Below are 27,968 nucleotides of genomic sequence, written 5' to 3'. Positions count from 1 at the left end.
GCAAAGATGGCCCGGGCGCTGGGGATGGCTCCTTGGCCTCTGCCCCAGGCGCTAGAGTGGCTCTGGTTGCCGCAGAGCGACGCCCCGGAGGGGCAGAGTATCGCCCCCTGGTGGGCAGAGCATCGCCCCTGGTGGGCGTGCCGGGTGGATCCCGGTCGGGCGCATGCGGAAGTCTGTCTGACTGTCTCTCCCCGTTTCCAGCTTCAGAAAGAAAGAAAGAAAAAAAAAAAAAAGAAACAAAGTAACATATGGGATTATAATCCAAACAATAAGCTAAGTCTCCACAAATCTATATATATACTACCCTAACTAAATTATTGGATAAAGAAATGGAGGAAAAGAGAGAACTTTCCTAGGCAGAAGAAATCTGGGAGATTTCTGTAGATACTCTGCCCTCGGGCAGGTGAAGCACAGCTCCCACTCCTTGTGAGTTATGAGTAAGGACTTCTTTCAAAAAAGTCTTGTAAGGGAAGGAGGGGGAAAGAGTAACTTCAGCCGAGAAATCCAACAAAAACTACTTCAGGGGTGATCAGGTCAACATCCACGCTGCTGGGTCAGGTTGACACTATGCACTCTTAATATGCTGTGATGAAATGGCACCTTACACCATACCTGTATCCTTTTCTGGGTCTTCTTCCCCCAAACCTGAAAGCCCAGTCTAATCATGAGACAACACCGGTTGAGGGACATTCTACAGAATACCTGAATCCTCAAAATTTTCAAAGTTATCACAAAACAAGGCAAGTCTGAGGAACTGTCACAGCCAAGAGGAGCCTAAGAAGACATGATAACTAAAGGTAATGTGGGTTCCTGAATAGGATCTCGAAACACAAAGAGGACAAAGAAGACATTAGGGGGAAACCCGAGGAAATATGAAAAGGTGTGGACTTTAGTTAATAGGAACATATCAATATTGGCTTATTAGCTGTTACAAATGTACAATACTAATGAAATGTGTTAGTAATAGGGAACCCCGGCGCAGGGTGTGTGGGAACTCTGTACTATCGTTGAAATTTCTCTGTAAATCTAAGACTGTCCTAAAAAATAAAGGTCATTACAATCAAGTGTATTTTAAAAATGGACTGCTATATGCTCCCCAGATCCTCCACCCCATGCAAAGTGGGGTTTGGGTGGGAGAAGCTTTGGGGAGCACAGAGCTGGCAGTCCCCAGGGAACAGATTGAACTTTAGGTTTTCTGTTACTGGTTGGGTCTGAAAACACCAGCGAGGACCATCGCCTGGCCCTCCTCACAGTGGCAGGCCTGGTGCAGATGCAAGAAGGCACTCTCCCAGGTGGCTGACAGAGCATTGTCACAGCCCTGGTCAGCTGGGTTCCGAGGCACACGCAGTGCCGGTCCTGGCGGCTCCGCGCTGGGCTCTTCTCAGCCTGCCCCTCCCATCCCCATGGGTCTCTTCTCCTGGCCTCCTTGGGCCCACGGCTCTAACCGCTGCACTTCGCAGCTCTGCTGGGGTTGTCCATTCGCGTGCAGACTTACCCCACCCGCAAAGAGAAACGTAGGGCAGGGCTGAGCTCAGCGGTTAGGGGCTCAAAGGGAAAAAGAAGGGAAAGGGGGAGCTTTTTCTGTGCTCCCAGTTCACAGCCGCAGGTGGGAGGATGTCCCCTTTACTCCTCCCCTGGTGCGTTCAGAGGGAGGGAGCTGGGTAGCCAGCGGTCTGGAGGCTGAGCAGAAAAGCGCAGCGAGTGGCAGGAGTTAGAGCAGGGTCGGGGCTGGGAGAGTGGGACGACTGACTGGACAGAGCTTCGGGGGTGGGGACTTGCAACGTCAATGCCAAGTTTAGAACTGCCCAGGGACCTTGGAGATTCCCCATGTTTTTGTAGCAAGGAAACGACTACGACATTAAACGGGGAGGCATAGGCTGCTGGAGTGGCTCTGGAGACGCGGCGGAGCGTTGTGCGCTCTGGAAAGCAGAGGGCCGGCATGAGACGGGGGCTCTCTGCAGAGAGGGAGGATGGGAGCCAGAGCGCACAGCCTGCTGTGAGGCACCACAGGGCGGGGTAGAGAGAGCCTGAGATTCGGGTCACCTCTCCCAGTGAGTCCCCAAAGTCCACGGTGAGCTCTCAGACCAAAGCCGGCAAGGTCCCTGCGCCGGCTGCGCCCTGCCCTCTCCAGCTTTACGCATGGGCTTGTCTCGCCTTCTGGACCTGTGAGGAGGGCCGGGGAACTCCAGCTGCCTCTCCTGAGGATAGGTCTTTCCCTAAAGCCACTGGGTTTTATACTAGAGGTCCCCTGAGGGCAGAAAAAGCCAGCTGTCAGGGCTCTCCATAAAGGTGAAGGACAGGCTGGGATGGCCACGGCTGCCCCAGAGAGGGGCACACAGCCTGGCTGGCGGTGGCAAGACCTCTGAGTTAATGTATAATTGCGAGCAGATGGCGGGGGCTGGCGGCAGCCTGGGGCCTGGGCCCCGCTAATGAGGGACAATTAGCCCCAAACCTGGTGGGGGCAGTTGAGAGAATCAGACAGTGAGGGCAGATATTTGCTCCTCAAACAGTCTGGCGCACTGGGCAGAGGGCTGAGTGGCTGAGCTTTGGGGCTAGCTGGGCCCCCCTGCCAGGGCCCTTCCTATCGTTTCCCTCCCCACATCACCCCTGGGTTGAAAGCCTCTGTTTGTTCAGACCCAAGAGTGCGTTGTAAAGGCGGGGGGAGAGGGTAGTTTATGGGGGAAATCGCTGCCATCACCATCTGCCAGGGCTTGCCCTTTCTCCCCCTGTTACCCCTCTCTCCACCCTCATGCAGCTGTCTATGGGAATAGCTGGTCAGGACAGGGAGCCTGGCACCCCCAGATGCAGGGGCAGATGGAGGGAGAGAGATGAGGGAGGAAGGGAAGACTGAGAGCAGGCTGCCACATGCTTCTTTGGTACTCCCTCTCATCCAGCATGGCTGAGTGCAGCTACCAGCCGTCCCAGCTGCCCTGGTACTGAACGGGCTTCACAGGCAGTGGGGCACATGCTGTCCTGCCCACGGTGCTGAAACCACTGCTGTGGTCTCCCCCACGCCCCAGGGCTCTGGCCCAGCCTGAAGAGGCTGGGGGAGGCTGGAAGGGAAGGGGAGTACATGTAGGGGTAAGGCAGAAAATCCACTTTTGTGATACCTTTGGCCTTGGATGAATTCTTTATATATTTTGGATATTACACTAACCCCTTGTCAGAGCTGTTGTTTGCAAGTATCTTCTCCCATTCTGTCGGCTGCCTCTTTGTTTTGTTGGTGGTTGGCCTTGCTTTGATCTCACCCCTAGGATCAAGCTGAATGTACACCTACCCTTACTCCCCCCTCCCAAAACCAGTCTTTTTTGCCTCACACCTTACCTCCTTTTCACCTGACTTCTGGGAGGTTTCCACAGAATCCAGGCTATGGCATAGACCCAAATGGCTTTCCATGTTGGCCCTTTCACAAGCGATCTGCCCAAGGTTTGTTGTGGTGGCAAGAAAACTCCCAGGTACTGGAGGCTGTGTTTCACTACCAGCCTCCCACTCAACAAGAACCACCAGCTACTGGGTGCCTCCACCCCAGCAATGATCCAGATAACCTATGGTGTTCTCTTTGGGAACAAGAGGGTCATTCATAACTTAGAGTCTAAAAGCACCAAATCTCTAGTGGAATGGAGCCTGGTTACATCTAGAAATGGGAGAATGAAAACCAAGCTGCTTACCACCTCAGAGAAACCCCTCTCCCCTGCATCCATCCTAACCACCTCGGAGGCGCATCCCCAACACGACCACTGTGCTGGTGTTCTGAAGCCCAGGGTCTCCCAGGTTCCAGGCAAGAACTCACCCATGATGTCACCCCAGTCAAGGAGCCGATCGGAGACTTGGTGAGGACCTTCTGTAGAGAAAACGGAGCTATGTGACACACTCTCCTTCATGCACCCTTATTCTCTCAAAGATTTAGGAGCCAACTTGGCCAGTGTTTGGGTATCAGCCTCTATACCCATTTATCTGCTACACTAATATACACAAGGACCCAGGAGTTGACCCCAAAACCCAGGTATGTGCATTCTAACTGGGAAGATGTGTATGTGGTTCTGGAAATAACTTTGGGGTTCTGTGCATTCAAAGCCTTAGAGATACAGTCTGAAATTCCCCACCTTTCATATGCCCCACTTACTGCAGGAGCACTGGCCACTGAATGGGGGCACCCAGCATCTGGGGACCTGCATGAGAATGGCTCTGTGCCTGCTTCAGGGTGGCAGGTGGGTACAAAGGGGGCTCTGAGGACTTTCCATGGCAGGACACAATGGGCCACTGGCTGTGGTATGCCCTGCCTCAGGGCCAGTGTCAGCCAGCCCCATGCACACCTCCCTCCTCCTCTCTGCTCTGCTCATGGCCTGTGACATCACTGGCTGCTCCCAGAAGGCTGCCCTCTGCTCCTGAGCACGGGCTTTCTGCACCTCTGGACCCCTGGCAGGACTGACGTGGGAGCAGAGTGGAGGCTGTTACCAGGACCAGTCCACACCAGCCCCAGAGCCTGCAGAGTTTTGGGAGCCCGCTTAGAAGACTGGGACCCTCCCATCTCATTGCCTCCACACAGGTAGCTCACCTGCAGGCTCATTGTCTGCTCTGCCTCCCATGCTGTCTCCATGTCTTTGTGTGGCCAAGTCAATTTCCCTTCTCCTCTGTCTCTACAGCTCCCGCCCTCCTGCCCTGTAGCCCCCTACCCTGCTTTTCCATCTGTGAGCACCAGCTCTTTTATCAGCCGAGGTAAAATGAATGGTGGGAGGTATGGTGTAGCTACTGAGAATGGAGTTTCTGGGAGTGGGAGCATGATGACTTCAGCTTTGGAGATGATTTAGGTTTGGATGTTGAACCTGAGTCCCCACAGCTCCTCTGAGCTCTGGTCACTTAGCAGGGACACAGACCTCTCAAGGATTCAGGGTTTGGCTGGTACCCTGAGCTTCTACACCCCATCCTGGCAGAGCTGTTCATACAGCCAGCTTAGCTCGCCTCTCGCCATTGCTTGGGCAGTGATCACGTAAACATGAAGCAGGAATGGGGGCAGAGAAGGGATCTGGAAATTTCTGCTTCTGGTGAGGAGCTGGCTTCTAAATCTCCTTGAATTTAACTCCCTGGCTGGCCCCTGATTTGTGGGAAGTTCAGTTTTCTTCTGGAAAAAACTTTGCCTTCCTTCCTGACTTTCTGAAACAGTGAGAGCTTGAAGGGGATTGTGTCCCTGCCCAGGGAGGAGTGAGTAAAAGCCATTTTAGCTACTGAATTTGAGACATAGCTCTGACTTTATACTCTCTGTGAGTTCATTGTTCCACCTGGGCTAGTCTCCTCTCTCGGTTGCACTGTAATCTCATGGAGGGCAAACTCCTTGCCCCCTTTCTTGCTACTCCCTTCTTCCTGAACAACCGGCAATATGCTCAGAATCAATACTTTATTCAGCAAATAACTGCAGATGAGTTAACTGACCCAAGAGACCGTGGCTATTACAGGAAAGTTCTAAGCCTAAGCTAATTCTCCACAGTGACCGCCAACCCTGCCAGCATTCTGGGCATGAAAGGAGGTGGCCAACTCCAGTAATCTGCTGAGGAAAGCAAGAAAGACACGGTGGCCCATGACCTGGGCTCCTTGTTTGTGCTCACAATGGCTCCCATGGTGGCCAGCAAATAGCTCTCTCCTGCTTCTCACTCCTTCCCTTCTACATGCATTTGATAAATGTTCGCTGAGTGAATGAGTGGCTGATCCCAGAGAGTTGGTCTCTGAGAGTGGAGCTTCACTATGAGATCGACAACTCCCCAGAGGTGACAGGGACCAACAATCACAGCAGTTTAGAACCTGCCAAGACACGAGTCTTCCAAAAGAAGCCGGGACTTCAGGCTTGTTTATCTTCGTTTCTAATGTGTGAGACCAGAACCTCAGTGCCTGGGGGTAGAGTTGAGCCCCAAGTTTCCCCAGAACTTCCTGGAGAGTATAAAAAAAAAAAAGAGAGAAAAAGACCCTTCCCTAAAGCGCTCTGAAGGAAGTTTTCTGCTGGTGATCCAGGGAACCTAACCTCAGGAGCTGCCCCAAAGTGTAGGCAGAGCCTTGAACCTGGTCTCCAGCCTCAGCTCTTTGGCAACTGGGATCTTTGGTCACTGATGCCCTCCCCTGGCTCGGAAGAATATCCTAAATTTGGTTTGAGCCGATTGAGTCTGAGCTTAGGAGGCAGGGATCCTGGTCCAAGTGCGTCACCCAGAGCTGAGAAGGCTGTTGAGGGGTCAGAGATGACAAGTGTCCATTTGGAAAAAAGAAAGTCTGGACATTTGGAGGCATCATCCCTTTCACTTCCCTGACCTCTTGCCATGGATATGTGAGGAATGAGAGCCCTCTCGCCCTCCCAAGCCCATAGCAGGGCATCCAGAGAGTTAGTCCTCTGCCAGATCTGCCATGTTCTACTTCATCACAGAAGGGTTTAGGTAAAAACAATTTGAATTTTCTTAGTTAACCTACTGGCAGATTTTGAAAACCTGACCCTCTGTCACAATCTACTATGCCTGAAGACATTCTAAGCAGGAGACTTCACCCAATTATTCACCTGACTAATGCAGGCCCCGCCCCAAGACCAAGGAAGGAGATCCCAGAAGGAACCCCTTTACGCAGTCTCCCAGTTCCTGCCCCCTGTGACAGAGACAGCCTGGAGCATGCCGCAGGAAGGTAAAGTGCCTGGGGGCAGAGTGGCCTAAGGAGGGAGGGGATGTCCCAGGGCCCTGCTTCCGTCCACATGGTTCTTTTGTTGTTGTTTTAAAGATTTTATTTATTGATTTTACAGAGAGATGAGAGGGTGGGTGTGGAGCAAGAAGTATCAACTTCTAGTTGCTTCACTTTAGTTGTTCGTCGCTTGCCTGTTGTATGTGCCTTGACCAGGCAAGCCTAGGGTTTCGAACCAGCGACAGTCACCATTCCAGGTTGATGCTTTAGTCACTGCACCACCACAGGCCAAATCCATCCACATGGTTTCATCTGCCCTTGGCCAGCATCCTGGGGAAGCTTTGTTCACCCTGCTGGACCCCATTTCCCTTAGATCACAGGGGTCAATGATTTGCTCATACAGAAAAGTCTCACCCATGAGCCAGCTCCCAAAGAAAATGGCATGTTTGGGGGGCCCTAGGAGCAGAGGGGAACAGTCCCCTGGAGGGAGAACTTTCTCTATGGTAAGAAGCGAGGCTGGAGGGTCCTTCATGCCCCAGGTGGGCCGAGGGTAGGGAAGACACGGCATGTGGATGCTTCCTTGTTGTGCACAGGGATCAGCAGTGTGAACCAGCTCGGGGGGTTCTTCGTGAATGGCCGGCCGCTGCCCCTGGACACTCGTCAGCAGATAGTGCGGCTGGCCACCAGCGGCATACGGCCCTGCGACATCTCACGGAGCCTTAAGGTAGGATGCTGGGATGCGAAGCAGGGAGAAGGGGCCCCTCTTAAGCCAAGTCGGGGCTGTTACAGACTCTGAGGGCTTTTGGGACTTGAGTACTTCCTTGAAGATCCTTGTGGGGTCTGGGATGGGGAACTCCAGGCCCCCAGAGATGGCGCTGGACTCTCACGCTGGACTCTCAGCTCTGAGGCTTGGTCCATAGGCCTCACTCAGCCTTGTAGCCTCTTCTGTCCCTGGTACACTCACCCTCTGACTGTTATGCCTTACCTGTCCCTTCTTCTCATGTGACCCAGGTATCTAATGGCTGTGTGAGCAAGATCCTAGGGCGTTACTACCGCACAGGTGTCTTGGAGCCCAAGGGGGTCGGGGGAAGCAAGCCACGGCTGGCCACACCCCCTGTGGTGGCTCGAATTGCCCAGCTGAAGGGTGAGTGCCCAGCCCTCTTTGCCTGGGAAATCCGGCGCCAGCTCTGTGCTGAAGGGCTCTGCACCCAGGACAAGACCCCCAGTGTAAGTGTCCCTTCTCCCCACAGGGTGCTGAAAGACAGGTTGTTTCGAGAGAAGGTCCCTTCTTACTCAGCAGCGAGGCCGTCCCAGGCTGGGGGGCAGGGCTCCTGGGTTCTCTTTTGGAAAGTGGTGGTGGTGAGATGGGTGAGAAGGAGAGAGCATGGGGCAGCCGCAGGGCTGGCTGTAAGACTGTGGGAGGGGGACAGAGGAGAGGAAGGGTACTGGGAAATGGCCGTAGGATGCGCCCCTGGGTCTGTGTGCCACCTCCTCACTCAACACCCTGACACCCCCAGGTCTCTTCCATCAACCGGGTCTTGCGGGCACTACAGGAGGGCCAGCGGCTGCCCTGGGCCCAGCTCAGATCTCCAGGTGGGTCTTCGAGTTGCCCCCAGCCAGGATCAGAGCCAAACCAAAGCACTCTCTGTTCTTTACAGGTGATTCTCTCTTGACAAAAGAAAATTGAGGCTCAGAGAAGGGAAATGACTTTCCCAACGTCACCATCTAGTGGTTGGCAGGTCCCAGAACAGAACCCACATTCCCTAGCTTCAGATTCACAGGCTGTCCTGAGGAACAGGCAGGACTGGGCCTTCTAGCCCTCCTCCTGCCTTGTGCAGTTTCTCAGAGCACCTTTCATGACCTGTGGGGTCAGCAAACCCGGGCCAACCTGGCTGCTGTTTCCCCCGAAACACGGAGCATGCACCCTACTATGGTGCTAAGCATGCCTCCCGCCCCAGTACTGCAGTGACCTCCAGCTAACTGTGAACGCCCGACCAGTGCAGCTCTGCTTTCCTACGCATGCCTGTCCCCCTTCAATAGCCCTAGGGCCTCGGGGACCCCATCTGACCAGAGGAATCACCATCACAAACGACCACGAGCCATTGTCCCCCTTTTCAGCTGTTTTGGCTCCAGTTGCTTGCACTCCTCACAGTGCCTCTGAGTTTCCTCGGGGTCCCCATCCAGGGACTGGACACCGGAATCGGACCATCTTCTCCCCAGACCAAGCTGAGGCTCTGGAGAAAGGTGCCGGGGCCGGGGCGGTCAGTGGTCAGAGGCTGCTCAATGTGACATATGGAGGCAATGGCCTTGAGGCCTGTGGCCCAGGTTGAGAGGTGGAGTTTGTGGTGGTCCTTAGGGACGAGGGTAGATCAGGGTTGTGCAGGAGGGGCGTGGGGCCTGAGGGGGTGACCTGTGCCTTGCCCCTCTCCCCATGCCCTGCTGTGAGCCTCGATCTCTGCAGAGTTCCAGCGTGGGCAGTACCCCGATTCAGCGGCCCGTGGAAAGCTGGCTGCTTCCACCTCCTTGCCCGAGGACACGGTGAGGGTGAGTGAGCTCTGCCACGCCGCGTGCACAGACCCACGGACAGAGTCTGCACCAACATGCTGGGCTCTGGTGAGAGGCAGAGGGGGCAGGAAGGTGGACACAGGTCGGTTTGGAGCAGAAATTGGAGAGAAGATCCTCCTGTCTCCTTTTGCTGATTGTCCTCCTGTCCTCCCCACTCCAAGCCTTTGCATCGAGAAAGGGAGCAGAGAGCCAAGGCCAGAGTAGGAAGGGAAGATGTCAGCTCTCAGGAAGGGTCTGGGTTCCGAGTCCAGGCCAGGGACAGATGGTGAGCGCAGTAGGTGCCAGGCAGTGGAGAGCACAGCCAGCTACTTTGTTTCTGCCCCTCCTCAGGTCTGGTTTTCCAACCGCAGAGCCAAGTGGCGCCGACAAGAGAAGCTCAAGTGGGAAATGCAGCTTCCAGGTAGTTTCTCTGTGCCTCCATCCATTCATCCTTCCACTCATCCAGTCACCTATCTACCCCATCTTTCCATCCATCCATCCATCCATCCATCCATCCATCCATCCATCCATCCATCCACTCATCCAGTCACCTAACTACCCCATCTTTCCATCCATCCATCCATCCATCCATCCATCCATCCATCCATTCATCCTTTCACTCATCCAGTCACCTAACTACCCCATCTTTCCATCCATCCATCCATCCATCCATCCATCCATCCATCCATCCATCCACCTATCCATCCATCCATTTACCCAGTCGCATATCTATCCATCTTTCCATCCATCCATCCATCCATCCATCCATCCATCCATCCATCCATCCACCTATCCATCCATCCATTTACCCAGTCGCATATCTATCCATCTTTCCATCCATCCATCCATCCATCCATCCATCCATCCATCCATCCATCCACTTATGTGCCAGGGCCTGTGTTAGGTGCTGGGCACATATAGTCCCTGCTTTTCAGGGTTGCACTGTCCTCAGTTTACCATCCTGGAATTTCATCCTTCCCTAGTCTCCCAAGTTTCTACTAATTTTAGGTCATAGCATTCATTTTCTCTCATTCTTGCCAGAAGTTGCTGCCTTTCCTGGGAACTTCCTCTCTCTCCCTTCCCCAGACCCTGGTCTCTCCCTTTGAGTGGCTCCACTCTTACATTGTAGGTGCTTCTGAGGGTCTGACTGTACCGAGTGCTTCCCCAGGGACCATCTCTGCACAGGTATCCAGGAAAGAGAGGGGAGTTTATGAACTTGGGAGACAAAAAGGCTCATCGCTCCTCCCATTCCCAGTGAAGAGAATGATAGAGATGTACTTACATTCATGGATGGATCAGAGAGATAGATGATTCCTACTAAAGGGAATGGGAGACTCTAGATTTCATGACTCTCTGGGGTCCCCACAGTGCACACTTTCAGAAAGTGTTATCCTCTTAGTCTCCCATGTGAACAGTGCCCTCTGGAGTTGTGTAGTATACAGTCTGGGGGCGAGGCGGTGCCCTGGGGTCATGGTGCAACTAAAGAGAAGGCATCACAGCAACTGAGGGTGTTCTCTTGCTTTTTTCTAGCTGTCCCCTGGCAGCATGACCACAGTGGCACTGTCTGCCCCAGAATCTTTGGGTCCCTCCTGCTATCAGCTGTGCTGGGGGACAGCACCAGACAGGCGTCTGAGTGACACCCTACCCCAGGCCTGTCTCAAGCCCTGCTGGGGTAAGAATCCGGGCCAGGTCTCACTCCTGCAGGGTGTGAGGAGGGCTAGCTGACTCCAGAGGAGCACACAGATCTCTGGTCAAGGTCATCATAAGAAAGTTGATACAGGTTTTCTTTTTCCTTGCCTGGCCCACAAAGCTGGGGGGACTAGTATCCTGGAGTCTATTGTACTGCTGGCAGCCTTAGCAGGAAAAGGGGGTGGGATCGGGATTTGACTGTTTCTAACCAGGGTAGAGAACCAATGTCTGCACCTCCTCCCAGCAGTTACTTGGAGGGGTTGGGTGGCAGCAACAAGCCCAAGCTCACCCTCTCTGTCCCTGCAGGCCACCTGCCCCCCACAGCTGAGCCTCCTGGATTCAGTGCTGCTCTGCCGCCCTTGCCCTTTCTTCCTCTGCCCCCGCCACCAGTCTTGGTGCCCCTCAGGCCTGGGTCTGGTTTGGCTCCCCACCTCTGCAAGGCCTGCGATGAGGGGGCGGAGCCAGAACGGAAAGGCCATGGTGCAGAGGGCCTAATGCGGGCCTGCTCCTGCCCACCATTGCTCCTTCCCCCTACCTGCATCTCTACTTCCTCTGTGCACCCCGCCAGGGCCTGCCCTGTCACCCCTCCTTCATGCACCTGATTTGAGGGGTTGGAGAAGCCATGCTCGCCCACTTCTCACAGTAGCCTTAGAAAGCCTCCACTTGGCAGTAATAAAAACATTTTTAAAATTAGCAGTAGTTCTTGTTGTCCTCCATGTTTTCTCCGTGAGCACTCACACTGCCACCCTTCTATTTAACAATTATAACAGTTTGCCTTACCTATCATTCATCTACCTGTCATCTCTCTGATCCATCTATTCAATATGAGTGTTAGTATGTATCTATCATCTACCTGTCATCTCTCTGATCCATCTATGAGTGTAAGTATGTATCTATCATCTGTCTATCATCTCTCTGATCTCTCTATGAATGTAAGTATGTATCATCTAGCTAGCTAATGCTTTATGTGTTTATATAACTATGTATACATGTGTGTATAAATGTTTATATCTAGCTATCTACCTATCATGTATGTATGTATGTATGTATGTATATATGCATGTTATATGTATGTATGTATGTATGTATCTCTCTTGGTATTTGAGTGCTCATATACCCGCACACATGCACACACACACAAACATATAGTACATCATAGCACATTACCCCCAAGTCCTCCAACATGCATATCCAAAATATAAAAAAAAAAAACCCAAAATTTTTCTTATATAACCACAATACCATTACCACAACTGAGAAAATTTTCAATTATGCCTTAGACATTACTTCTTTAATTGCATGTGTATTTTTTGGGTTAGCAGTGAACAATAGAAATTCCATTTGCATATTCCGCTCATCTTTTGATACATGCTCCTGGGGCATGTTTGCTTGCTACTTTTTTGGCAATCTGTTCAATTTTGTTCCCTGCAGAGGAATCTCTAGGCTCCTCCTAGGAAGCCTTGGGGCATAGGTAAAAAGAAGAATATGGGAGAAAGGGGCTGAAGAAAGGGGTAGTTGGGATGGGGGATGGGATCATCCTTCCAATTCTTCCTATTTTGAAGGGCAGGGATGGAAAGCCATGCAGAGGGGAGGAGAGGGGGGTGAATTTGTTTACTCCAGGTGCTGGCCCAGAAGTTGTCCTTCAAGAGGTCTCTTTATAATCAAACACTCTAGAACTATGCTGTCTAATAAGTAGCCACATGTGGTTATTAAAATATAATTAAAATTAAATATGATGAATAATTCAGCTGCTCACTCACACTAGCAACATATCAAATGCCCAATAGTCACACTTGGCCCAAGGCTACTTATTGTATTGGGCGGTAAACATTTCCACCAGTGCAGGAAGTTCTATGGGGCAGCAGAGCTTTAGAATGAAATTTCAAGGGTAACAGAGCAGCACACTCTGCCCCTGCCCTGGCTCAGTACTCTCAGATGGAGGCCTGCTGAACAGACTGTGCAGGGAAATGGGCAAGGCTCTGTGGGGTGGCAATCTGCATAGCACCATCTGAGAATAAACTATTCGCTTCAGCGACAGGACTGTCATCGGCAATGGAAGAAGTTGTCAGCTGAGACCCCATGGCTGGGCATATTTAAGTGGAGAACAGACGGCCCCTTGTGGGGAACAGGGCATAAGAGAGAAAGTACGTGTATGTGTCCCTTGCACACGCATGCCTGCTCATTTGAAAGTGGCTGTATATTTATAAAATGCTGAGAGATATTGCATTCAATGATCTAGAGCAGTGGTCCCCAACCCCCAGGCCGAGGACCGGTACCGGTCCGTGGGCCATTTGGTACCGGTTCGCAGAGAAAGAATAAATAACTCACTCTTGACTCTTGTCTCGGTCACGTGATACATTTATCCGTCCCACCCTAAAGGCTGGTCTGTTAACATATTTTCTGACATTAAACTGGTCCGTGGCCCAAAAAAGGTTGGGGACCACTGATCTCCTATCTCTCTAGAGAATGTGTCCCACTCTGTATCTGTGGCCTGTTCTTAATGTACTCGAGGAAGGGAGGTGCTCTGGCCTATAGTGTCCTCAGCCTTCACTTACTGGATACAATTTTTACAAAATTCTTTCATATCTCTTGAGGAGAGACATTCTTACAAAACCCGGAGGTCACTTTCTTCCATCTGGTTTCAGCTGCTCTTCTAAATGGGCTGAAAACTCAGGCACTTCTTAAAGAACAAAGCAATTTTCTCAAAGTGGGAGTCGGGCACCACTGTTGGTCTTTGAGAACATTTTAGGAGGCACGTGGATGCTGCTTTAAATAATATTGAGTCAGAAATGAGAAAATGAGTCCCTTCCCAACTCCCTTTCAATTCTAATTGCGTCAAAAGTGTTCATTTCGGGCCTAGTTTTTAGCACCTCTGTAAGAGTTGTTAATCTTTTTTTTCTTTCTTTCTTTTTTTTGAACAGAGGGAAAGGGAGCCTCAGGCTCTGAGCCTTGGGCAGGGAAGGGAAGAACCTAACTAGGACTGATAACACCACCTTGTTTTCGTTGTATGTATTTCTATGGTCACTTTCTATTTAGGGCAAGCGATTCCGGTCTTCGGTTTTATGATCGTGTTTAAAATATTTCTTTCTAAATAAATGTACTTAAGGGTCTATGTCAATAAAAACATTAATAGGGCAGATGGAAAGTAGATAAACATCAAAGTTATGAAGACAGTGCAAGAATAGCAGTCACTTTGGAAACTCGGTTTTGATGGAAAGAGTAGTGGACATTAGACTCTATTCTAAGTGAAAAATTGAGCCAGAGACCCCAGCCATGGGACCTTGGGCAAATCCCTGCAAGAAGTGGGCAGTGATGGAGGAAGTACCTGTTGTGCTCAACTGACTGGGCTAAATTTAATGATAAGGTGGGATGACTGATTGGAAAACTTTGGGGTAATGGGGTGGGGGAGGGAATGGGCTTTATAGGCATAAGGTATTATTCCCATTACCCCATGCCCATAGGATTAAGAATTCTTCATTCTTTCTAAACCAAAGGACATTTAGTCAGATGTGGATTCTGTGTCCTTCAGGGCAAGGCTGCTTCCTCATGGCATCACTGGGAAAGGTCTGGTGGTTCTGAGGGGGATGAGATCAACCTTCCATTGATCCTCTGATTGCCATTGGGTCTCCCCTCTTCTGGCTAGAACTTAGAGTGGCCTGCAGCCTCAGTCCCAATCTCCCCCTTCCTCCAGACGCCTACTCTGTACTGAGTAAGACGCACACTAAGGTTTGGGGGGTGGCCTTTTGTGATGTATTATTGTTCGAAACAGATGTTCTGGTAACTGGGTAGGAAAAGTTGTGTAACTGATATTCTTCTCATGGACCTTGACTCTGGAGTTCCTGTTCTGTTCAGGACAGTAGTTTCTCTTGGAGGGACTGGATTTCGGTAGATGGCATCCCACTGACCTGGGGAAGGAGGAGGAAATAGAAACCTTTAGTCAGTTACTTGCTGGTTTTCAGCTTTTAGGAAAAAACCTGTAAGATCCTGTGGGAAGAGAAGAATAAAGTGAATTGCCCCGTTCTTGATGAGGGCTCCCATGGACATGTAAGTTTCATTTATAGAAAGAGGTGGGAGAAACTATTTTTTTTAAATCAAATGAATGATGCTGAAATACCGTTAGAGTTCTTAGGGAGAGTGCTGTCAACAGGTAAAATGTACTGAGAGTGTATGAGGTGTCAGGCTGTTTACTAAGCATTTTACAGTTATTATCACGTGTGACACAGCAATCCTATGAGATAAATGCTAGCTTTTCATTTCACCCTGAGAAACAGACTTTAAGAGGTTCATTTGCCCAAGGTCAAACAGGTTTGTTTAACTGACAAACATCTAATTACAACACAGTTTTGAATCTAGAAGTGAGCTGCTCTTAACCTTTACAATACATGGTCAGGCCTGGATGGAGCCTGAGAAATTTAGTTCAATCCAAACCCTCCATGGAATAGATTAGAAAACAGGTCCAGTGGGATTTCATTGTATTTCTCCCAGTGTGGCCATAGTAAAAGGTGTGTGTAAAAAACTGTTAGAAAATGTAGGAAAGGAGTGAACAGTTATTGGGGAGGTGTATACGGAGGTTCACATTGTCAACTAAACTTCACACCACCCTATGCAGTGAACATTATTCCTATTTGACAGATGAGGAAACCAAGGTCTGAAAGTGTTACAGCATTTTCCCCAAAGACCAAGCCTTACTAGTTCTTGGTTCCAGGTCTTTGAGACATCAAAACCAAAGCTCTTTCTACAACATCTTCATCACTTTGCAAACCAGGGAAGGGAGATGGGTTGTGAAGGGACAGGTCTGAGCCTGCCCTCGGGCGCTGTGAACAGGGCCTGATGGCGCAGGGGCAGCACTGTAGGAAAGGGAACGTGATATGGAGGACCAGGAGGTGGGGAGGCGCCCTGGGTCAGTGTTGCTGTTGGGGAGCCCTTTGGGAGAAAAGCCTGGAGCAATTAAGAAATTCTAGAGCTAGCTCTAGAGGGGTGTTGCTAAGGAAGTAGCCAAGAAATTCCAGGGGCTTTGGTGAAGAGAACAAAGGGAGAAAGGAGAGATGGCGCTCTCTTGATCCTGAGCTCCTGGGATGATGGCAAAGCCCTCGCTGGTCATGGAGGGGGCAGGAATAATTACCCTCGGAGGGAAGGATGAGGTGGCTGATTTTGAGGGGATGGCTGGATGAAGTCAACTGTCAATCAGGAAGTTAGAAATGGATGAGGTTAGAGTTCAGGAGAAGAGTCAAGATGGAGATAAAGGTCTGGGAGCCATCAGCACTCCAGAGATCCAGGGAGAAGGATAGAGAAAGTGCATGGGGTAGAAAACAGATCTTCTGTCCCTGTTTTGGAAAAAATGGGCACAATTCTATATCATAATAGAGTCAGATACACAAGCACCTCATTCTGTCCCCTGCTTCTTGCTTGCAAGTACTGTTATGTGGGGCGTAATAGCAAGAAACCTAGATCTGATTTCTCCTCTCTCAGCACATCCGGGATTAGAAGCCCTGAGAGGAAAGGCACGTATTTGGAATACAGGTCTGGAGTGATCAACTTGTGGGACAGAAGTCAGCCCATGTGCATTTTAGTCTAAACCTCACGTGCCGCTCCCTGCCCCCTCCCCCACCGCCACCGGCCACTTCCCTTCTCCTCTTGCCTCTCAGCTTCTGCTCCCCAAGCCAGGTCCTTACCCACTATATTTCAGCTAAAATTCCCAGATACACTCTTTGGTAATGTCCTCGCTGTCTGCCAGCAGAGTGCCGCTTCGGTCGGACCGCATGTAGAAGCCATTGGGTGCCAGCACCGTGAGCAAGTTGCTCCCCTGAAGCTCGATACAGAAGTTGAGAGCAAACTTTCCCCAAGGACGAAAGGTGCCAAAGGAGGTGATCGACCAGAAGGATCCACCCTGTGCTGGGGAGGGAAGAGCTCAGGTCAGTGGGCCACTCAGGAGGGGAGTCCTGCAGACATGCCACCCTTCCTGGCTGCTTACCCCACCTGCGCCTGCATCAGTATCTCTCTCTATGGAAATGCGGCAGGACGGGCTTCTGTTCTGCCAGTCTACTCTGGAAGACTTGAAGTGTGAAAACTAACAGATACTCCGTTTTTCCTTTAATGATGAACAGGCCCTGAATGGCAAGTTGGGGCAAAGGGAAGATGAGGATGAGGAGCTACTCACCCTGGAAGTGGTAGATGCCCTGGCGACAGGGCAGCAGGTGAATGCAGTTGGGCTGGTCCATGTTGCAGCGCATGAGGTCGTGTTCTGGCGAGGTGCCCACGTACCCATACCGACCTCGCAATGCAAGGAAGGGGCGGTTGGCTAATCGAATCCCAAATTCCTCATTTGGGCCTGAAGGAAATAGGAAGGCATTATCTGGGTGGGTTGCCTCTAGATGCTTTCTCAGACGGAAGCAAGAAGGGAGGACGCTGATGGGTCTTGTCAATATTTTAACACTCAGTGAATACCTACTATGTACCAGGGCTTCTGCTGGGTGGGTGTTTGTGAAATCACCTCCTTTAAGATATATGAATCTATTTAATCCTTATAATACTTCTGTGAGACAGGCAGATTGGGTATCACCTCCATTGATAATGGGAAACAAGGAAACAGGCTCAAAGAAGCAGTTTGCCCAAATGATGACAAAAATTCAGTGACCAGCAAGGATACAGACCCACATCTTTCTGAGCCCAATTCCAGTGCCTGTCCTAATATATCCCAGCTCCCTTGAAAGCAGCTCTGACTTGGAATAAGCTGGCAGGAGGGCTGCTTAGCTCACCTGGAATGGTGGCATTGGCCAGCAGCAGGCTGTTGGGCGTGACGCCCAGGAAGCGTCCGTTGGGAGACTGCAGGATGATCCTGCCACAGTTCCAGTGCATACGGAAGAGGGTGTTCGACTCCAGCGGGTGCCCATCAGCCACGACCATCCTATGGCACCTCTGGAGATAACATTGGGGACAGAAAAGGGAAGCAAGGAATGAAAACAGCTTTCTTATCATCATTTCTATTCCTTGACCCTCTTTCTTACACGCTGCCAACTAGCCTTTTTCATTCTCCCTGGGTATGCTTTGTGCTTTCAGATCCATTTCAGAAAACATGCTGTGACTTCGGCTCTCTTGTTCCCCAGTCTGTGTGGTATCCCAGAGCCCAGTGTCTAAAAGGGTCCTGGCTATCCATGTGGAGAGAAATATACCTTGGTCCGGACTCCAAAACCATTTCAGAATGGATCATAGACCTAAACTATCAAACATCTAAAAGAGAACAAAGGAGAAATTCTTTGCAACTTTGGGTAGGCAATAATTTCTTTCTTAAGCTTTATTAATAATAAACATTAACATTTTCCCCATTAAATGAGGAAGGGGGGAACAGGAGACAGAAAGAGGAGCATCAACTCATTGTTCTGCTTAGTTAATCCCTTTAGTTGTGCCCTCAATTGATTGCTTCTCGTATGTGCCCTGACAGGGGATTGAACCTGTGACCTTGATGTGTTGGAACGATGTTTTATCCACTGAACCACCTGGCTAGGGCTAGGCAATAATTTCTTGGGACAAAAAAAAACAAAACACTAATTATTTATAAAATTGAAAAATTGAACTTCATTAAATTTAAGACTTGCTGCTCAAAAGACACTATTAAACAAATGAAAATGCAAGTCACAGACTGGGAGAAACCATCTACAATAGATACATTTGGTAAAGGACTTGACTTTAGACTATATAGAAAACTCTTTTAATTTAATAATTCAAACAACCCAATAACAAATGGGCAAAAAATTTGAATAGACACCTCGCCGAGTATATATACAAATGATCAATAAACACATGCAAAGATGCTCAATATGTTACCAATGGCAAGGGAAATGCAAATTATAACCACAATAAAATGTTGTTACATACCCGTTAGTGTAGTTAACATGAAAAAGGAAATACCAAGTATTGATGAGAATGTGGAACAGTTAGAATTCTCATATGTGACTGCTGAGAATGTAGAATGGCACAGTCACTTTAGAAATCTATTTGACACTTTCTTAAAGAGTTAAACACACATTTATCAGTAATGCAATTCTAGGTATTAGACCAAAATAATGGAAAAACTAGGCCCTTAAAAAGACTCATGAATGGATGTTTATAGCAACTTTATTCATAGTAGCCCAAACTGCAAGCAACTCAAGTAATTAACAAGTGAGTAGATAAAAAATTGTTTGTGTTTGAGTATTATTATGAAATACTGCTGAGCAATAAAAAGGAATCAACTATTGATACACATAATATCGTGGATGAATTCAAGTATGTTTTGCTGAGTGTAAGAATGCCCATACCGTAATACTGTATAATTTCATTTACATGCAGTTCTGGAGTAGGGAAATCTAAATGTAACCCACAGTGGCAGAATACATGTCAGCAGTGATGGGAAGGGCAAGGGTGGAGGGAACGGACAGGAAAGGGGCAAGAGGGAATTTCTGCGGTGGTGGAAATAGTCTCTAACTTGTTAAACGGTGTGGTATGGTTACATAAGTGTATACATTTGTCAAAAAGTATTAAAATGCATACTTAAAATGGGAATATTTTATTATATGTAAGTTATACCTCAGTAAAGTTGATTTAAATAAAAATGGACCCCATTGGATGAAAATAGGCCCACTGAGTGAAAATGAATGTATATTGACAAAGGGCTTCTATGGTTCACCTCACCTTCTGGTCATCTGTCTAAAAGAAGGAGAAACTGTGTTTAGAGAGGCAGAACTCATGGTTTAAGGGTTGTCTTGCATAGAAAGCCAAGGTCTTACCTGGGCTAGGTAACAACCATTGGTTGAACGAAGCTGCAAACCGTGACTCACATTGTCACTTTCAAACTGGAACAGTGACATTGGGGTTAAGTGCTCAGAGGCAGCAAACACCTCGACATCTGCGGAGAAAGAACATGCCATAATAAGCTGGAGGCTGGTTTCATACTGAGTCTCAGCCCCTCCTCTGTGCTTTACGGCTGGGGTTCCCTCTGCTTTCTCTCCTTGGCCTTTATCTTCTGTTGGATCATGGTAGCCCAGAGAAGACTCAATCTACTTTCTTTTCTTTTTTTAAATAAATTATTCTTTAAGTATATGTTTTTAATTTTTCCATTGATTTGAGAAAGAGAGAGGGAGAAAGGAGAGAGAGAGAGAGAGAGAGAGAGAGAGAGAGGTATCAACTTGTGGTTCCACTTAGTTATTCTATTTAACTGTGAACTCACTGGTTGCTGCTCATATGTGCCCTGACTGAGGATCGAACCTGTGATCTTGGCATCTATCCACTGAGCAACTTGGCCAGGGTGACCCAGACTACTTTCCCCTAAAGCCCATACCCCTGCTTTATTGCCCTTCTTCATGACACAGAGATGCTCTTGGACCTCTAGATCAGCGGTTCTCAACCTGTGGGTCGCGACCCCAGCGGGGTCGCCTAAAGCCATCAGAAAATACATAATGCATATTAAGTATTTACATTCCGAATCATAACTGAAGCAAAATTACAGTTATGAAGTAGCCACCAAAATTATTTTTTGGTTTGGGGTTACCGCAACATGAGGAACTGTATTGCGGGGTCATGGCATTAGAAAGGTTGAGAACCACTGCTCTAGATCTTCTTATGAGCAGGTTCAAAAATCCTCACTGACCCCAAACACATTTTCCTCTTTCCAGTAACTGACCTTCCCTCTTTCCATAGCCATGTTGGATCCAGCACTTGCCATAGACAACGGAGAGGAACTTGCGCGTCTTCGTCCTGAGGCTGACCCAGGTAGGGCAACGCTGCAGAATGAACCACTCCTCACCCCTGTGAGGACTGGAGCCCAGACCCAGGAGCAGGCGTGAGCCCTGTGCATACAACATGCCCCCTTCTCCATCACTCAGTGCCACGAGCCCTCCAGGTCGCACTTGCATGTGAAAAGCTGTCTGTGTTGAAGCATGGGAGACCAGCCGGTCTGAGTGGGACAAGAAGCAGTGTGTAGAGGTCTCCAGGTGGTGGCATCCATCTTGGAAGTGCAACAGGAATCCACATTCCCCCAGGTAAGGAACTGGTGCGTCCACCCAGACACGACCCACAGTGGGGTCAGCCCTGGCATAGCAGTGGTGGAGGGGGCTGTAGAGGATCACGTGGACATGCAGGGCTGGCCGGGGGGTCCACATGTGGTAAGCTGAGAGGACCCGGGAGCTGCAGAAGACATTCTGGCCATCAGACTCCAGATAACGACCACTGATTATACACTGAAGGGTCCACTTGCCATTGCGGTGGAAACGGAGCAGAAAGCATCCATGGTGGCTGGTCCGTGGCCGGTCGTAGCACAGACTGCCATTTGCCTCGCACAGAAGGTAGAGGCCCTGCAAGCTCCTGAGTCGTACCACGGCCTGTGTGTCATGCTCATTGCTGACCAAGATCTCCCAGGTCTGGGGGCATTGGGAAGGAGAAGAGAAAAATCAGTTCTGCCCAGTGACTAGACCAAGGAGTCCCACAACCATCACCTCTGGCATCACACCAGCACGTTCATTGAGACCAACCAACTTTCCCTCCACATTGGCCTCCTAGCTGTTGGCTCTTCCACTCTTTCATCCAACAGTAATCAAAAGATCCCAGGACACCTCCAGTACTGGAGCCACAAGGTTCTCAGGATCCCAAGAGAAGTTCTTGATGTCCCCCCCTCCTCCAGCTGAAGTGAGGTAAACATCCCTCTTTTCTTTGACCACTTTCTTCAATACCTGATTTTTTAAAGAAGTGTTTTGGTTTAAGTCTTATTTCTCTCTTCCTCACTGTTGCCCTTGGAAATCACACTCAGCCAACACTTTCATTCCCCAAAGCCACCTCCCCAACATGGCAGAAGAAAAGACCTCTTATAGGCAGGGCCAGACTCAGGGATAATAAGGTTGGGAGCACTGACAGTTGAGATGCAACTGTTGGCTTTAGTTGTGATCAACCCTATTATGTGAGAGGGCCTCACTGCTGCCTCCCTCCCTCTGTAGTACCATCCCAGAGGGTCTACATCCCTCTCTAAAATGACTACCAACTCTCCTATGGCTTCTAGAGTACCACATTACTAAACTACAACCAGAAAAGAAACATAGGCTTTGCAGTAACTCCACTGGTTTAGCTTTTGGATGTCCACAACTCTGCCTTCCAGCCCGGGCTCTCCACCTCTGGTCTTTGTGATGACACAACCCCTCCCTGCTGGAATGGAGGGTAGGGGACAGCCAAAGCGAGACAATGTAGCAAGGCCGGGGCTGAGGCTTCCCCTACTGGGACAGGCTCAGAGAGGGGGAGATGAAGCAATGGAGACCTGTGGGCAAGAGCCTGGGGCAGAATGGGCTTGGCCTAGCAACGGCAGAGGCTAGGAAAGTGATTGGGTTGAGTGTACTCTCCCCGCTTCCACCCTCCTTGCCCCACCTGAGAGCTTAGTCACTGGGAAGAACGGTCCTAGTACAGGTTTACTGTTACCTGTCTCCGGCCCAAACCCTGTGCAGTAGCAGTGACAGTACTCTTATATGGATCATAAGTAAGGTAGAATCCTGCCCAGCTGATGAGCCCAACTCTTAAGTCCTCTGGCTTGGGTCGTCTTTGTGTCCACTCCATCTCACCCACGGGGCTGGCACCACAGGAGATGACTCTCTTTAGCCCAACCTTCCCCCCAGTGGTGAGGTTCCAAAGGCCATAGGGCCTGGAATCAGGCCCAAAGTACCCACCGGAAGACGTTGCTAGAGGGAACTTTCCAGGCAGAGGCTGACTAGGGCCCAGTACCTCTGTGACCCGGGAGCATTGTGACTGTGACAGCTGCCTCTCATGCCTCTCATCCCACCATAGTGGGGAAAGGTCACCGGCTCAGCATTAATTTATGACCTTGAGGAAGTGGGTCCAGGCTTCTGGCATTAGCCTCGCCACACCACCTGCAGCATCAAGGTGGGCGGAGCTAAGACTGAGAATCAGAATTTTAGCTTGTGCAGGAGGACCACTTGTGACTTCAGGCAAGTCCCTCCCTTCTTCATGTCTATTTCTCCCTTCAATCACAGGATAGAAACCAACCCCTTTCTTTCCAGGAAGTGGGTTCTAACTGGCTCCCTTGGGGCTCAGGTGATTTTGGAGTTCACAATACCCAAGAAAAATCTATTAACTTTTATGGCCCTTGGGAGGATGAGGCCAAAATGTCTCAGAAAGTTCTTTTTAGGGGGGGTGAGGACACTCAAGGTAGATAACCAGCAAGGATCAAATGCTATTCATCAGGAAAGGCTGGATAGGAGCAGGGGAAGAGGATGGCCTAGGAGGGGAAGAGTCCAGAGCACCTGACACGAGCCCCAGTTGCACTGCGGCAGCGCAGACAGTGTTGCTTCTGAGAATACTAGCCCAGTCCCCCAAGAGTTTCTGCTGGCCATTAGCCTCCGGGACTCACTTCCTACGGTAAGCTCACAGTGAAAACCAGGTTACAATCTGGAGGAACTGACATGAAGGAAGGAAGAACGGCAAAAAAGAAATAATGGTGGTGGCTGACCTGTGGTAGCACAGTGGGTAAAGCATTTACCTGGAATGCTGAGGTTGCTGGTTCAAAACCCTGGGATTGCCCAGTCAAGGCACATATGAGAAGCAACTACTATGAGTCGATGCTTCCTGCTCCTCCCCTCTCTCTAAAATCAATAAAAAATCTTAAAAAAAAAAAAAAAGAATGGTGGTAATGGTGTGTTTTATTAAGCTTTGCTGGGATGCAAAGAAAAATGGGCAGAGTGAACCTCACTTGGAGAAGAGGACACAGCCCTGGTTCCTATTCCCCACTGGTGGGGGGTGTCTTCCCAGATAGAAAGTGTCCCAGTGGTGCACAGTGAGGAGCTGTAATCCCTACCAAGTTTTAGAAAATAAGGCTAACAGACCACAGTCAGCTGGGTGACTTTATAGATGCATATTCTTGGGCCTTAGACCAGTCCTGATAAATCCCTTTTTCTCACGTGTACCCGATGACCTTTATTTTTAACGAATGTTCCCTCCCTCTCAATTTTAATGTGCACAGTAATCATCAGGAACCAGAACTAGCTAGCAGAGAGCTTGGATATGAGAGTTATGTGGTTTACAAAAGTAGGGAGGTAGATCTTGTTACCCACAGCAAGGGCCCCTTGGAATTGGGGAATAGGATTTTCTCCACAGGAACCCCTACAGTACTTCTGGCCTTAAGAATAAAGAGGGAGAATGCCTTGGCTGGTGGTGCAGTGGATAGAGTGTCATCCGGGAGCACAAAGATTGTTGATTCCATCCCGAGGTCACCGGCTTGATCCTTGGGTTGCTAGTTTGAGCCCCGGTCAGGGCACATACGAGAAGTGATCAATGGGTGCACATTGATTCCTCTCTCACAAATCAATGGCGGGGATGGGAGGAAAATAAGAAGTTGAGCTAGATGAAGGCAACAATGTGTGTGTGTGTGTGTGTGTGTGTGTGTGTCCTTGGGGAGAGGGGGTTGGCCCTGCAGCCTTAGCTGCTCTGAGTGTCCCCCATATTGTCTCTCTGTATCCAATGACCCAGCCCCCACTTCTATGCTATAGACAACACTATGTACAAACCACAGCAAATTTATTACTCAATATCCAGTGCCATATCATAGCACCACCCAGAGCCCGGAGTTCTCACCTTCCCTCCCCATCTGGTCCCAAGGGTATACCCAAAATGGAAAAAACCAAAGTAAAAGCAGGTCCCTGCTCCTCCTCTGGAAGAAGTATCCTTGGCCCTGGAAGCCCCTTCCACAGGTCCCAGTAGGCAGGAGAGTGGACCCCACTGTGCCCAGAGAGCAAGGCTCCAGGCTCCAACAACAGAGAGAACATGCAGGCAGGAGGGGCAGGAGCAGAGGCCTGTGTCTGTGGGAGAAGGAGCAGGAGGGCAGGGCACTGCCTGAGGAGTCCGGGAGTCTGGCCATCCCGGGGACGCACGTGGGAGGTTCCAGGCTGCAGGGGCCGGCCCCTGGTTGGTTAGCGCTTTGACAGCTCATGGGACAGCCAGTCCAGCCCATCATACAGGCCTGTACCTTGGGTGGCACAGGTGGCCTGAACGTACCACTGTGGGGAGAAGGAAAGAATGAGGTTAGTGGCAGGGAACAAAAGGGGTAAGCTTTTACTTCCTGCCCAGCCTGTGGCTCCCCTGGGAGAGGCAGGACCCTCACCGTGCGACTGCGTAAGTGCTGCAGGCCCAGCTTGTCGGTCAGCTCGCTCACGGGCATGGCGTTGGGCATGTCCTGCTTGTTGGCAAATACCAGCAGCACCGCATCCCGCAGCTCATCTTCCTGCAGCTGAGAGAGGCCAAGGGGCTGGATTCTGGGGTCCTTTGGGGCCCCTCTTCCCTGCTGTGTAAGGGAGGTCCCCTTTCTGCCCTCTAGCATATTTGTAGCAAAATATAATACTGTGTAACCTACTGCTGAATACAAGACAGAGTTATAAATCACTGGAGGTCATTTTGGCCTTAAGTCCAGAGCAAGCCTTTTCTTAATTTGTGTGATCACCCTAGTCAAAATGACAAAACTGGCCCTGGCCAGTTGGCTCAGTGGTAGAGCGTTGACCTGGTGTGCAGGAGTCCCGGGTTCGATTCCTGGCCAGGGCACAAAGAAGTGCTCATCTGCTTCTCCACCCCTCCCCCTCTCCTTCCTCTCTGTCTCTCTCTTCCCCTCCTGCAGCCAAGAGCAAAGTTTGCCCGGGAGCTGAGGATGGCTCTGTGGCCTCTGCCTCAGGCACTAGAATGGCTCTGGATGCAACAGAGCGACAGCCCACATGGGCGGAGCATCACCCCCTGGTGGGCATGCTGGGTGGATCCCAGTCGGGCGCATGCGGGAGTCTGTCTGACTGCCTCCCCATTTCCAACTTCAAAGAAATACAAAAAAAAAAAAAAAAAGAAATAAAAAAAAAATGACAAAACTTCCAAATGGAAAAACAAGAACATAAGATAATGTTTCGCTCCACCACATAGTCCCCTCTTCCTACCCACTTCTCAGACTCAGATGTGCAGACATGAAAATTCATGTTCTAAACTTGTTACCTGGCCCAAATTCAAAACAAGGTGACAGTCCTCTTGTGTCTGTGCTCACAGAGAAACACACATTCAAGGCCTGTGAGGCATTTCCTGACTTTCACACCAGGATAGAGATTTCTGTCTCCAAAGCTAGGGCTCAGTTCCCGGGGCCTTGGGAGCTCACCATTTTCTGGAGTTCATCAGCAGATTCCTGGACCCGCTCCCGGTCATTGCTGTCCACCACGAAGATGAGGCCCTGGACGGGAAGGCAGAAAGCAAGGCAGAGCAATCACTTCTGCCCGAGACATACTTAGTCTGGCTCCTTCTCTTTAATTGTGTCTAAAAACTTCCACTAGTGCTCTGCAGACATCCTGGCACAAATTCAATTGGAGACACCCTGCAAAGGATATAGCTTCTGCCCTTAGGCAAGCCGTCTAGCTAAAAGACATGTATGGGAACAAGGAAGGACATGTGATAAGAGCTAAATCAGGCAGACTGGACCCTGGACCCAGAACCCTGCTTCTCAGCACACACCTAAGGTGGCTGAGGCTCAGGAGACTAAGGTCAATTCTGAAGGATGAGGACAGGCTAGCTTATAAAAAGGGAGTTGAAGGGGGTAAGGCTTTTCCCTGGTTTGAGGGCCTAGGATAGGCCAACATCTCAGTCTTCCTAACCCTAACACTGCCTCCCGGGGGGGGGGGGGGGGGGGGGGGTTGGGGAGGCACCACCACCCCACCTGAGTGTTCTGGAAGTAGTGCCTCCACAGAGGCCGAATCTTGTCCTGGCCTCCCACGTCCCAGACTGTGAAACAGATGTTCTTGTATTCCACTGTTTCCACATTGAAACCTGCAGATAATTAAAAAATATACATGAAAATAAAAAGTACTGAAAGGAAGGAACTCACTAAAACTACATGAATTCAACAGGGACACAAAACCAGAAGGCAAACGATCAAGGCCCAAGGGACCAGAAGCCCAGAGAGCCGGCAGTCCACTGACGGGGCGGGGCTAGGTCACATCTAGCCCTCCTCAGCACCAGCCAGCACTTAGAGATACTGTGACCCACTTCTCAGGTAGCAGTATCTGGTGTCAGCTCCCAGCACCGGGATGCAGAATGGGGAGCAGCAGACCCTGAGGAGGTCAGCCGCCGCGCTCCCGCTCCTCCCAAGCTTGCCTCCAGACTCACCTATGGTGGGAATGGTGGTGACAATCTCCCCCAACTTCAGTTTGTACAGGATTGTGGTCTTGCCAGCCGCATCCAAGCCAACTGCAAAGGAGAAGGGCACAGGGATAGAGATGGGAGCGAGGGAGCCCTCTAGAGACCAGGGAAGGGGAGAGACCAGGACGGGGGCGGAGAGCCCGAGCGCCTTCAGGTGCGCGCTGTTGTCTACCTTCCGGGCCTGAGGGCAGTCCGGGCGGTGAGCGCCAACTCCTAAACCCCAAAGCGGGAGAGGACTGAGGGTGTAAGGTCACAGGAGGAGGGCCGCACTCCTTTTTTTAAAAGTCGTCTCCAAGGGCGGAATCCTCCCTTCTTACCAGCCTGGCTGGGCGGAGGGAGCTTCATCTCACCCAGGCCCGCAGCCCCGGGCCCCAGGCCCCCGGGGCGGTGTGCAGACCGCAGCCCGCCCAAGAGCAGTAACCCCGAGGTTTTAGGAGCTGGGTGATTCAGGGTCAGAGATCGGGTGAGCTGGGCTGGAGGGACGCGGGGGCGGGCGCTCCCGTCCGGGCCGCGCGCTTGATATGCCTCACCCATGAGGATCCGCATCTGCTTCTTCCCGAAGATCCGCGAAAAGAGCGCGGACACGGTGAGGCCCATGGCGGGGCCCGGGGGAGGGGGCACGGGCACGGACACGGGGTGCAGGCTGGAACCTGCCGGTCGCGGGGGATGGGGCTCAGCAGCAGCAGGAGGAGGTGCCGCCACCGCCTCCGCGCGTCCCGGGCCCGCCCTACGTCACGTAGGCCCCGCCCCGCCCGGGCCCGCCCCCAGCCCCGCCCGGCGGCTCCGGCTCCGGGAGAAACAAGCTGAACCGGTCCCGCGCGGGTTTCAAAGAGGAAAAGGGTTGGGGTTTCCGCATTGCTAGGGCGATTGTCACATCTGTAGCTGCTGGACCGGCAGCCTGAGCGGGG

General features: G+C 50.7%; 3 protein-coding genes across 4 annotated transcripts; 1 reads left to right on the top strand and 2 right to left on the bottom strand.

Moving 5' to 3' along the window:
* Window positions 1–6,638: 6,638 nt before the first annotated feature.
* Window positions 6,639–11,480, top strand: PAX4 (paired box 4). Its single transcript, XM_066254531.1, has 10 exons — window positions 6,639–6,651; window positions 7,185–7,369; window positions 7,657–7,872; window positions 8,163–8,238; window positions 8,764–8,889; window positions 9,107–9,189; window positions 9,541–9,610; window positions 10,319–10,374; window positions 10,720–10,861; window positions 11,185–11,480. The coding sequence occupies exons 1-10, from the start codon at window positions 6,639–6,641 to the stop codon at window positions 11,478–11,480; spliced, it is 1,263 nt and encodes a 420-aa protein (XP_066110628.1).
* A 5,084-nt stretch (window positions 11,481–16,564) lies between these two features.
* FSCN3 (fascin actin-bundling protein 3) lies at window positions 16,565–22,655 on the bottom strand. Its single transcript, XM_066254530.1, has 7 exons — window positions 22,612–22,655; window positions 22,312–22,531; window positions 20,573–21,269; window positions 19,641–19,759; window positions 17,634–17,793; window positions 17,036–17,206; window positions 16,565–16,770 (listed from the first exon to the last, which is right to left on the bottom strand). The coding sequence occupies exons 1-7, from the start codon at window positions 22,653–22,655 to the stop codon at window positions 16,565–16,567; spliced, it is 1,617 nt and encodes a 538-aa protein (XP_066110627.1).
* Window positions 22,656–24,403: 1,748 nt separating this feature from the next.
* Window positions 24,404–27,779, bottom strand: ARF5 (ADP ribosylation factor 5). 2 transcript variants are annotated; one of them, XM_066262222.1, is made up of 6 exons: window positions 27,591–27,779; window positions 27,028–27,108; window positions 26,579–26,688; window positions 26,027–26,098; window positions 25,004–25,129; window positions 24,404–24,899 (listed from the first exon to the last, which is right to left on the bottom strand). In XM_066262222.1, exons 1-6 carry the CDS (start codon window positions 27,655–27,657, stop codon window positions 24,813–24,815), a joined length of 543 nt encoding a protein of 180 aa, XP_066118319.1. In that variant the 5' UTR covers window positions 27,658–27,779; the 3' UTR covers window positions 24,404–24,812. The 2 variants fall into 2 exon arrangements, with proteins under 2 accessions (XP_066118319.1, XP_066118320.1); XM_066262223.1 differs by lacking the exon at window positions 27,591–27,779 and adding an exon at window positions 27,378–27,576.
* Between the last annotated feature and the right edge of the window lie 189 nt (window positions 27,780–27,968).

The sequence above is a fragment of the Saccopteryx bilineata genome, chromosome 2, assembly GCF_036850765.1.
Source record: "Saccopteryx bilineata isolate mSacBil1 chromosome 2, mSacBil1_pri_phased_curated, whole genome shotgun sequence".
NCBI classification, from domain to species: Eukaryota; Metazoa; Chordata; class Mammalia; order Chiroptera; family Emballonuridae; genus Saccopteryx; species Saccopteryx bilineata.
The sequence above is the reverse complement of the archived record's forward strand: the minus strand, read 5'-3'. Positions and strand labels throughout refer to the sequence as shown.